Source organism: Typopeltis vanoorti, chromosome 9 (genome assembly GCF_054136105.1).
Source record: "Typopeltis vanoorti isolate ZY-2024b chromosome 9, IOZ_Tvanoo_1.0, whole genome shotgun sequence".
Classification (NCBI taxonomy): Eukaryota; Metazoa; Arthropoda; class Arachnida; order Uropygi; family Thelyphonidae; genus Typopeltis; species Typopeltis vanoorti.
This window is the reverse complement of record NC_143557.1, coordinates 242,768-255,712: the sequence shown is the minus strand read 5'-3', so window position 1 is coordinate 255,712 and position 12,945 is coordinate 242,768. Positions and strand designations below refer to the sequence as shown.

Sequence of the window (12,945 nt, the reverse complement as noted above, 5' to 3'; positions counted from 1 at the left end):
TTTATTTTGTACTTAGGCATAATAATATAAATGTAAATACCATAAAACAAAATAAATATCATTATTTTTGTAAAAATTTCTAGTATCTGAATTTTTTTGCACAATTGTAAAAGAGTGTGTTTATATTCATATTTTATTATATTAAGGTATTAGAAACATAATGTAAATGAAAGTAAATTCGAATAGTCATATAATAAAAATGAAACACATTACATATGTCACTTCTCAAATTAGATTCTGTTCAATATATTTTAGATAAAAGTTTGGAATGTTCATCAGGAAAGTGCTGAAAGATTTGTTGCTAAAATTAATGAGCATAGAAACACTGCTATTTGTTATGATTCAGTAGAGAAAGCAGTTGAAGATGCAGATGTTATTGTTACTGCAACCCTTGCCACTTCACCTCTTATAGAAAGCAAATGGATAAAAGATGGTGCTCACATAAATGGTAAATAAGGTGTTAAAATTTATATTTTATCCACAAATATTAAAATAACTATTTGTTTTGTAGCAGCTTTTTAGAGCTTCAAAATCATACAGGTTTTAATTAGTTTGATTTGTACTAGTACTTCTTTTAATGTGGATGAGTAAGTAGATATAAAGTTTGAGGAGCAGAATTATTTGCATAAGAAAACCAATTAAACACAAATTCAGAAAATATTCTGATACATCAAGATGTATCAGAATATTTTCTGAATTTGTGTTTAATTGGTTTTCTTCAGGAAATTCCAGGTCGGAATGGACTGCATAGAATATTCTTCAATGCTTGGAAAGACGAGAAGGGGAGTGATGAAAAGAGTACTATTAATGACTGAAAATAAATTATGTCCACCCAGAATGAAGGTAGAACAGTGCATGTGATAACAATGAAGTTATTTCATTTGTGATTGAGATAGATTAGAATGATATAGTTATGGACCTTTGATTTTGGTGTGTAGAGGCTTAAGTGCTGTGAGGACATGTTGGAGGCTTAATGGATTGTATACAACACTCAGAAAGGATTAAAACAGAATTTAATACTTTCTATATTTCATCTCAGTCACTGAGACATCTTCAGGGATTACAAAAGCCCAACCACGTGGGTGACACTAAAGTCCTATCTAGGTGGAGTGCCCTCTAAGGGTGGTTGTAGGTGGCCTGGAATGTAAGGTGGGATCTCTGATGATAAGCGTTTCCCAAAACAAAAGATGCTACAAAAGATCAACTCCCTCCTCTCTCAGTGCCTGGAGTTTATAAAGTACCTTGTTCCTGTAAGCTGGCATACTTTGGATACAGGTAGATCAGCAACCATCTGCCTGGAGGAACACAAGTCATACATATGCAACCACGACTATGTTCAGTCAGGCTTGGCTGACCATGTCTTGGATACAACCCACAGGATCTCATGAAAAAAAACCACCATGCTCCACCACAGCAAATTCAAGAAAGAGAGACTATTTTTGTAATCAGCAGCAGCAGCTCTCAGAAATCAACCAAATCTTGATAAATACAGTTGCATTAAGCTTCCTAAGAAACACTTATTTGGGAAACACTTATCATCAGAGATCCCACCATACATTCCAGGCCACCTGCAACTGCCCTTAGAGGGCCTCCACCTAGATATAGGACTTTAGTGTCACCCATGTGATTGGGCTTAGTATTGTGTAGTATTTGTGTATATGTTACATTAGTGTTTTTTGTAATCTCTGAAGATGTCTCAGTGACTGAGATGAAATATAGGCAGTATTAAATTCTGTTTTAATCCTTTCTGAGTGCTGTATACAATCCATTAAGCCTCCAACATGAAGTTATAGATCTTATAATATCTAGTTATAGACCTAGGTATACGAGAAAATGTAGATGTCAAAATGGAACTAGATATATGATGAGTATAAGACTCATTTTAGAAAATTTATAGCATGGTAAGGAAAAATGCAGCACAAAATGAGGTTGGCCAATAGGGTAAAAGAAATTTAAGGGTGTTTTAGCATTATGTGACAGGCAGTAGGAAGAATGAGTGCTGAGATTTAGATTAAACTTTGTCCTCAATCACCAGTACATTTGATACTGCAGTTATAGATAGGTCTTCTGATGCTATTACCAGATCCAAGACACTCAAACCCCTGGTCCATTCCATCACATGCTGTTTTGGGTAATTATCCCTTAATAACTATATAAATTCCATTTCCATTTTGCCACGTGCCCTTTCTCCTTTCAATCTATATCACCACAGTTGAAGTCTTTCATGATAATTGCTTGGCCTGCACTCATGCTAATCTGCTAATGCATGTCATCCACATTTTCTTCTGTACCCTCAGGTCTATAGCAGCAACCAACAATATATTTTGTCCTATTGGCCTCCATCTCACACCAGGCAGCTTCAAATGAACCATTTCCATCAGATCTACAATTTTGCTAAACTTCTATTTTTGTTGGTTGAAGTTCTTCAGCTATCATTAATAACTCCTCCTCCTGCCCTATTTCTTCTATCTTCTCTGAAAATATAATATCCATTACATTCTAACCCTGTAACTACATCATTCTCTGACAACCAGATCTCACTGATTCCAATAATTTTTGGTCTAGTTGAACCCAATTCAAAAAACTCCTCACCTTTATTTCTGATACTTCAATCAGTCCTATACATGCATTTCAACATACTATTGGGCCCACAGTTACCCTTACATAATATCATTACCTTCCCATACCTTGAATAGCTGGAGATCATAGTGTGGTCCTAAAAAAATTATCATCATTTACATGGGCACTCCATGGAGTCAAAAGACTCATTGCAGGAGACCCAGTCTATCCATTAATACCACACCTATCATACAAAATAGTATGAGGAAAGCTGTTCCAAGAACAAAAGTAGACAAAATAAAAGAGGTGGATGCAGAGTTGGCTCAGTAAATTAATGGCAGAACTCTATAGGGATATTGACCAGCAGCTGCTTGTATTTTTAAAGGAAAATTTAAAGGAAAGCTGAGGAATGGTGGAGACCAGTTTGGAGGAGCAGACATCCATGAAAATGCCTAAATAAAAAACAATGTAGAAACAGAGTCTATGAGAAAGTGACTCAGGAGAATATGTGAGAGAAATAGAAAGCTTTATTACATGGGTTTCCATTTACTGGATGGCACCAGAATTCTAAAGGATGTTTCTGGTACATCACCACAAATAAGAGTACAGTATTCTAAGATTAGACAGCTTTTGAATTTATACAGCATTAGGAGTGGTACAGATGAGAAGTAATGTCTTCAATGGAATATGACAGTTTTTTGGAGGCAAAAACTATGGATGTACTAGTATTTGTGCCATAAAAGACTAGAAGTATAGGTTAGTCCAAGAAGATAAATCTGATCTTGATGAGGAAAGAACTGAATATCATCAAGGAGAATGAAGTGATATTTCTTATAAAAAATAAGAACTATAGCAAGTTCAGTGGAATATTTTCATCTCACTGGAGATGAGGCAAAGAATTCACTTGCTAAGACATCTATTATGGAAGATCTTTTTTAAGCTTGAATCATTTGTGAAATGAAGTACAAAGAGCCCTGGGATAGCTCTAAATTGATAGAGAAAGAAATCCAAAGGAAAGAAACAATCCACCATTACATGCATAAAGATCAAAGGAAATCAGTGACTCATTTGCAAAGAATTGAAGGCAGAACATAAGGTGATAGCTGGATAAGTAGGCCTTCAGGCTAGACTCTAATATGGACATGTAAAGAGCGACCACAAGCATCTGCAAACCTTTCTATTGCTTGTGTTCAAATGTGGTGTGTATCTGTATAATGGCAGAAACCATACTGGTAATCAGTAATTCAGTGAGTCTCCAAGATGGTGAAAAAGTTGATTATCTTTTCCATTGATTTCAAAGGGGAGTCATCAACAATCAGTGGAATGGAAAAATAGCTGGATGGCCAACTTTACTCTCTTGTCATTTTCATCAAATGAATATTCCCTATCAATACACAAAAAATATCATTAATGAATGAATGGAACAGTAGAGGCCTAAGAAGAGAATTCTGTGGCATACTGTTGCCTTCTGTTCTGGAACATCCCTTTTACCCTCAATGTTTAACCTGCTAGTATTTTTCAAACAGTTATCCTTCAATTACTCTTCATTCAGATTCTATAAAAGATGAGCAGAATCAAAGTTTTTTCAAGAGAAGGCAAAGTTTTTTCAAAGAAGGCATTTGAGACCACCTTTTTTCAAGATAAGTTGGTCTCAAATGGTGCTGGAAAGGTTATTTTTTCTTCCTGGAACTTAGATTTTTCATCTTCCTACAAAACAGGCAGATAAGCCAGAGAATACATACTATTAAACAAATATAATACATTAATAAACATGTTTTTTTTAATAAAGTAGTTCATTTGGTGTTATTAATACTGTTAAAAATAAGTTATGAATAATGTTCAACACTTAAGGTTGTCTGTTAGATTAAATATAATTCTCATAGACAAGCTTATACATTGGTTAGGTTAAGTTAAGGAATTGACAACTGAACTAAATCACATCCTCAACACTTTCTCAGCCAATCCCCCCCCACCCCCCCACCCCCCAAAATCCAAAAAATATTGAAACCAACAAACCACAACCCCCCCCCCCCCCTTCACAACAAGGATTACTCTAAATCCATCACCATTCCCTACATCCGAGGCACCTCGGAAAAAATTACCGAAATCTTAAAAAAAAACATGACTGTTACAGACCATACAGAAAATTGGCATCCTGTATCCGCTCCACTAAAGACCAACCACTTCCCCTAGACCTACCTGGTGTATACCAGGTTCCTTGCAGCTGTAAACTGTCTTACTTTGGCCAAACAAGCAGGACAGCGAATATCAGAATTTCGGAACACAAGAACTACATTCGGTTTCACAAGTACAGCCACTCTGGTCTTGCAGACCATGCTCTGGGTACACATCACAGAATACGATGGAAGAAAGCTACAGTAATACACTGTAGCAAATACAATTCGAAAGACTATCAGCCTCAGCCCTAAGAAATCTCCAAACCTCAACAAATTTGGTTGTATGAGACTGCCTCAAATTTAGGAGGCTTACATCAGCAGACCTTCAGCCCAACAGCCAAGAACACCTACATAGCCTGCTAGGAGGCACCATCAGGACTTTTAGGAGAACAATAGCTTCATCACTTCATTCTCAGTTACTGTGTTGCAGTGCCTATGTGCACGTGCCTTTTTTTGTAAGTTCCTTTTGAAGATGGCAACGTGACGTTGCTGAAATATCGGAAATATTTATTAAAGTGTAATTTAATTTATATTCTTATCTATGTTGTCATTTCCTTAAGTGATTTAGTAATAGATTAAATATAATACATTGACATCACAGTCATATCTGCTTTAGCCAACATTTCAATCAAATCAAACTTTTCAAGACAACCATCTCTACCCATCCGATCAATATATGATTAGTAAAATAATATTAATCCTGTGGAAATTTATTTCTTTAGCTGGTAGAAGATTGTCATCCCCTCCCTGTTTTTTTTTTTTTTTTGAGACCGGAAGTGGCATGTACAATTACTATATTTGGTTTCTAAAATAGGAGAACAGGATTATGTAAGTTATAACCCACCCACAATATTAAAACACACAACAGGTTCACAATATTTCACCGATGGAATTTACATTAAAAAAAAATCTCCTCCATAACCTGTAGGCATGCTGACTATAACTGAAAGAACCCATATTGGTAGGTACCATTATTCTGCCTTCATTCTATTCCATAGGGACTACCCACCACCCTATCTCTTCAGTGCAACACTCCTAAAACAACCATCTATAGTATTAGTACAGCTCTTTTCATATTCCTCAGTGTCAGCTCTGCTCACACATTCTTAAATGCTAACAGCATCAAAGTGCAGATCATCAAACTCCACAGCCTTATTAACATCCAGCTCAATTGATGTGTCATATTTAATTCTGCTCTTTCTAGTATCTGTCTTTCTTCCTTGGATTTTCACATCTTTCATCAGTATGAAACACATTGACAAAAATGCTCATTAGCATAATAATTCCAGTACATCCTCTGCAGTGGTGACTTTAATGCACTTATTGCTTTCTCTTCATACATCTCAGCTAGCATCCCCTTCACAATCCTTGCTCACCATTTCATCTCATTGCTATCATACCTGGGCAACGTGCTGACTACCTTCCCTACCACACTATTATCTATTACTCTCCTCAGCGACTTCTTGATATCCATCCTTACATTCTCATTTTTGCCATCCAGATCATGTGTATCTACTACCACTCCCAACTCTTTTGATTGCTTCTTCCTCATATCTAGTGCTTCAATCACTCTGATCAATCCATCCCTTGGAAAGTAAACCTTATGCACCTTTTTATTTGCCACACCTATAATAATCAAATCTCCATACATAGTCATGCTCAAATTGGACACCTCTTTCACACTGTCATCTTTTATTTCAGCTTTCTGCTCCCTTTCGTACATACCTGTTAATCTCCTCATTTCACATTTCAATTTTCTCACCTTTGCCAGTGCTGCTTTTGTATCCTAAGTTGTTTTGTATCTACTATTTACTATCTCTACCAGGCTGATTGTGCTTTCATTCTCGCCACCCATCACACTACGTATTATTGTGTTGAATTAAAAAAAAAAATAATTAAATTATAATATTTCCCACATTATTATAAATTATAATAATGTGGGAAACCTTTCCCACAAAGTTCTGACGTTGGTCAGACGATGACCGAAACGGTCCACGCCCCGTAAACCCTTGCCCCAGTTTCCACATAAGGATACCCTTCCCCTTCTTTCCTCCCCCCCTCTCCCCACAACAAAATAATATATATATATATATTTATATATATATTATTAATAGTAACCTGGGTTCCCAAACTTATTTCCTGTGTCTCAAGTATATCCCCATGTTCTTTCCCTCTCTTCCCCCCCCCTTTCAACAAGAGCTTGGATTTAGAAGGCATCTTTAAACCAAAGTCAAGGTATGTACATAATTTTTCCACATTTTTTATTCTGCCATAATTGCCTTCTACACTCGCCCGTAATGCCCTAAAATATTTACATACCCCTTTTGAGTTATGTTAGCCAATGTATTAAATACAAGGGACACTCCTAAACAAAAACAGGCTAAAATAGCCGTTAATTATATTAAATTAAAATGACTAAAAATATAAAAAAAAGCAAAACAAATTTTTTTAAATAAAAGGGGAGGGAGTTACAGCTTGCCTTTACAAGGATGAGACTCTCCCAAATCTTTGCAATGGATAGATAGTTATTCCAATTCAAGTTTGACAGTGTAGAAGCACTTTACTCTTTCTTTAACACATTCATTTCAAGGTGTTCACAAATCTCCTGCTGCCACCTTCACCTTCTTTTCGGTTGTAAGAATACACCTTGCCCTGCCACAATTTCCTCTTTGTGTTTCTGTGAATGTGCTACATATGACAGGTTCTTCAATTGTAACCAAATCTGCTTGGGGAGGGGAGAAATGAATGCATTTGGTTAGGGTATATTATTATTATTATTATTATTATTATATGACACCTCCAGGGAGTCCAAAGAGTCATTGAGAGAGAGTGTGCCAACAGCATCGAACGATTAATTCCTTCCAACTACTAGCCATACTCAAACTTGCTTAAATTTTTGTGAGCCATTAGTAGCAGAGGTTCTACCAAAGGAGAATACTATATTTGGTTTGAATATATGGATTACTAAAAGATGTAAATATATGAATCAACTTTAATGAATTCTTTCAGAATGACAAATGTAAGGGCGAGGAAGAACAGTTGTAAATAAAAATGCTTTCGTTACGGATAAATGAATCACTAATAATTTAAGTTTGTGATATATGTGAGCAAAAATGTGGAAGTGTGAAAAAGAGTCGAAAAGTAATCTCATTGGAAGAAAAACTTCAAATAATAAAAAAAAATGAACAAGGCGAGTCCAAGCAAAGATAAGACAAGAACACAAAATGGGTGAATCAACTATAAGAGCAATTTTTAGCAAAGCTGCTGAATAGAAAGAAAAAGTTAAGGCAGCTTCAAGTTCATCACATATGCAGACACCACTCCAAAGTATTATAATGATAATTAGAGAGACTTCTTTCGACATGTATCGATGATTGTAACCAAAACCAGATCCTGCTAAGCACTGACTTTATTAAATCAAAAGCATTAAGTCTCTTTGCGACCTTGAGAGAAAAGGCTATTAATGATGGAAAAGATGAAGTATTCCATGCTAGTGCTGGGTGGATTGAGCATTTAAAAAAAAGAAATAGCCTACATAATGTTCGAATCACAGGCAAAGCTGCAAGTGCAGCTAAGGAGGTGGCTGCAAATTATCCAGAGATTTTGAAGAAAATTGTGGAAGAAGGAGGCTATTGTGACTAACAAATATTTAATGTTCATGTAATCAGCCTTATTTGGAAGCGAATAAGGCTGATTCACGTCCAAATTTGCTTTCCCCAACTTTTCTGAACAAATCAGAGAAATCTCAGCCTGGTTATAAACTCGTAAAGTCGAATGAAATTACTGCTAGCAATATGCAAGCCATTTGGAAGCACGTTCTTACATTTTGTGCAAATGATTTTAGAGGCTTTTCAAATGAAATGGATAACATTGTCGAGGGAATTACCAACATCGGCATCAACTGGGTTTTGATGAGATTGACGATAACGTCCAAGAGTTAATTAAATCTCATTCTGAGGAATTGAGTGATTCTGACTGGTTAAATTTAGATGCACAGCAGGAAGATTCTGAAGAATATGAAGAAAATTTAACCATTGACAGTCAGCCAAAAGAGATTTCACAGAAACAATTTGAATATTTTTCGTAATCAAAGTTTTTAAGCATCAATGCTTAGATGCTGACCCTGATGAAGAGAGAAGCAGTAAAATTTGCAGAAGAGTAGAAGAGGCAATAGGGCCATAGCGTCAGTTGTACGAAAAAAGAAACAGAATGTCTGCCAAACTACATTAGCTCAATTCTTCGTTAAGAAGTAGAATGATAAATTTATATTCTGAATATATTTTATTAGGGTATGATTCAGGGCTTTTTTTAGGCCCTGAGTCATACCCTAATTCTTTTATAAATTTGTTTATTTAGCATATGGCTCACACATGAAAAGTTACATTACATTAATCCTTAATATATATATATATATATATATATATATAAACATAATAATAGACATATGTGCTATAATAATACATAATACAGTCATAGGTTGCTTATCTATTCAAACTGCACTTGGTGTAAGGTGGATGAAGTCTGACAGATTTCCATTGTATGCACATTGGGCACATTCTGCTGTAATATGACTAATTGTCTGGTGGGGGTGATCCACAGTCGCACCTGGGTGAGGCAATCATGCCCCATTTGTAAAGATGGTCTACACATCTGCCATGATTGGTGTGGATTCTGTTAAGGGTAGACCAAGTTTTCTGAGGTAGGCCAAAACCCGAAGGCATCTGTGTTGGGTCCACTAATTCATGGAAGTCCCCTGTTGAAGTGTTAGACCAGGACTCTTTCCACTTTTCCTTCATGTTAAAACTTGTGTCCGCAAGATTTTTCGCTGCTAAAATTGGAGGGTGCTTTGACTTTAGCTTATTTATTTCTAGGGGGGGTGGTATGTCTTCGTGGATTGGAAGATCGTGGAATTTTATGATATTGCTATATTCATGTAGAAGAAAGTTGGATCTGTGGAGGTGGGATGTTATTTAGCACTAGGAGCCGGAAGGTTGGGGTTTATTTCACAGTTTTGAAAATAAGGCACATAGTGATGTCAATCTGAGCATCAACCAAGTACACATGGGTGCTGTTCAGCCATACAGGTGAGCAGCGTTCATCTGCAGAGTAAACAAGACCAAAAGCAGTGCAGTGGCTGCTGAGGTACCCCAAATTGTTTTGCATAGTTTTTGCAGTATATTGTTTCGTGTTTTTAGCTTGGATGGTGTGTTAATGAGATGTGGTTTGAAAGATAGAGTTCTATCCAAAGTGACACCCAGATATTTTGGGAATCTGTTGTAGTGTAGCATTTTGTAGTTGAAGTAGACCTTCAGTTCTTATTAGCGTGGTTATTGTTCAGGTGGAAGCATGAAATATCTGTTTTACTGGGATTGGGGCGTAATCTCCATTTGCAGAAAGAAGTATTCATCTAGGACTGCAAGGTCATTTGTTAGTATATCTTCCATTGTAGTAAAGTTGGTGTGTCTTTTATAAAAAAAAATTAAAGGTCAAAAAAAAAGATTTGAGGAACGAATTGTATTTATTTCCATAGGTTAATTGAGAGATTGCTGTGTGTGCGTGTGTACACAGGTAGTTCCCGTCTTTATGAATTAATTGGTTCCTGGCGACCGTTCATAAATCAGAAATTCATAAAGCTGGAGATTATTTTCCTTAGAAATAATGCTATAATTATTATTATTACGAGTATCTCCATGGAGTCAATAGACTCATTGCGGGAGACAAAAACTATCAAAACAATATCTATCATATTCCTGAATTTATTTACGGATGAAGAACTCACAACTGAGTCAAGGCAATGCATTCCATTCATTTCGCCTCCAGGTGAAAAACCTCATTCTCACACCCTTGTTAACCACACTTTTTCTTAATTTCCAGGGATGAACTCTTGTTCTTCCATCACTATCACACATCTGAAACATTTCCCCTGCATCAATCTTATAAAACGTTTTAATATCTTAAATGTTTCTATCATATCCGATCTTATCCAATTATCAATCTACCTCTTCAGTCCACAACCTTACAATCTATCAATGTAGGGAGCATTTTTAAATCAATCACCAACTTAGTCACTCTCTTCTGAACCCCTTCCACAACCTCCTCATCTCTAAGGAATCCAGGTGACCAGACCTGAGCACAGTAATCCAAATGTGGAAGTATCAATGCTTTCTAAAGGGGAATAATAACCTCTTTATCTCTGGATGTTAGTGTGTTCCTAAATAACCAAGTAATCCTATGTGCAATCTTGGACATGGCAATGTGTCCCTTGAACTTCATCTCCCTATCTACCAACATTCCTAAGTCCCTAGCCTCATCAATCTCCCAAAGTACCGTCCCATCAATGTAGTACACAGCTGATAATCTTCTACTCCCAAAATGCATAACTTTCCACTTTTCTGCATTGAACTGACATCCATTTCCTTTTGCCTATTTTACCAGCTTATTTAAATCATCCTGCAAACTCTCAACATCAGCTTGATTTTTTATTGCACTACGCAACTTTGATTCATCAGCAAACAACTTAATATCTCCCTTTAAGCCATTTCCTATATCATTTATGTACAAATTAAACAACAATGGCCCAAACACAGAGCCACGAGGCACACCACTAGTCACCTGCCTCATCCTGTACTCTGCTCCTCCATACACCACCTCCTGGTATCTCTCCCTGAGCCATTCTCCTATCCATATCACCAGTTTAGTATCCATCTCCATCTGCTCCAATTTGTGCAACAGTATTTCATGGGGTATCCTGTCAAAAGCCTTAGCAAAATCCAGAAGTACCACTGTGTAGCCATTTCCTTTGTCCAACCCAGATGTCATTAGAATAAATTTAGTTTAATTCTTTATCCAAGTGTGAGCAAACAAAGTTTGCACCCTGAAAATATCTTTAGGACTGGGCTAAACTAGTACAACACTGGGCAAATCATAGCAAAGGTGGACCAAGCTAACATCACTCCTATCTCAGTATCTCCCATAATACAAAACACATCTCCTTGTGGATATGTATGATGTTTTGCATTAAGGGAAGGGCCACTACCCAGACTAGTTTCGACCTTTATTGAGGTCTCTTCAGTGGAAGCCAAGCCCAGAATTGGAGATACCAGGCAGAAGCAATGGCGAGGTCATCTTTACCTATAGGAGTTGCCAAAAGGTGTGCCAACGAGTTGCCCGGTGTTATACTACCTTACCCCAGTCCTAAAGATATTTTCAGGTGCAAACTTTGTTTACTCACACTTGGATAAAGGATTAAACTAAATTTATTATAGTCTAACCAAGTTAAAAATAAACTTTCAACATCTTTCTCTAAATCCAAAGTAATTTAATAAAAAGGTGGCACACCTTTTGGCAACTCCTATAAGTAAAGATGACCTCGCCATTGCTTCTTCCTGGTATCTCCGCTGAATTGGTGACCTCGATACCATCAGTATCCACTAAGGTTATCCTTCTAAAGTCATTCTTCCTTTTACTTGCCACATAGTGGAAGAACTCTTTGGGATTATTCTTAATCTCCTTGGCTAAGGTGCTCATAATCTGATTTAGCTTTTCTTACTATGCTAGTAACCTTCCTAGCTTGAGCCTTGTACTGCTCATGGGTGTACTGATCGCCTCTCTCCTTGTAAATTCTCCATAACAATTTCATTTTTTGATACTACCACTCATCCACCTAACGCCTACCTTGTTTGTCTTCCTGACCATGGGGACACAATCTGGTATTGCCTTCCTGAAATACCTGCTGATTTTATCCCATGCACTGCTAACATCTTTCCCCTGCAATATGTTCTGCCGTGGAACTGCTGCAAGCTCACTCCGAAGCTTGTTATAATTGCCTAACCTGTAGTTCCATATATACCCAACCATAAGAGAGAAATCCACAAATTTTTTGTGGATAAAGGATATATAAGGGAATCTAAAATTGTACCAGCTTTAGAACTGATATACATGTCACTAATTTCAGTAGTCCCATGCTGTTTTTTTTTTCTATGTTTTTTGCATTTAATCCGTGAATAAGGATCAACAAATATGCAATCACTGCTTAAGTTTCTCTCTCTTATACTCAAACTTTTCAATTTTAGTTTCCCTGCCCAATTACTTCAACCTTTTCATAAAACAGTAACTTCTTCAATTGCTTATGACCTTCCATGTTCAGATGCAGCCCATCTCTTGCATACAGCTGTATTTTTCCTTCAAACACACTCCAGACATCAACAAA

The 12,945-nt window shown here is 36.6% G+C and overlaps 1 protein-coding gene across 1 annotated transcript in view; it reads left to right on the top strand.

Moving 5' to 3' along the window:
• The window catches only part of LOC150102840 (ketimine reductase mu-crystallin), a 222,630-nt gene that overhangs the window by 84,158 nt on the left and 125,527 nt on the right, over positions 1–12,945 (top strand). Inside the window, exon 3 of the mRNA XM_090398047.1 lies at positions 256–448. Within this exon, the coding sequence (XP_090254173.1) occupies positions 256–448 (193 nt within the window). The remainder of the gene's footprint in view (positions 1–255; positions 449–12,945) is intronic.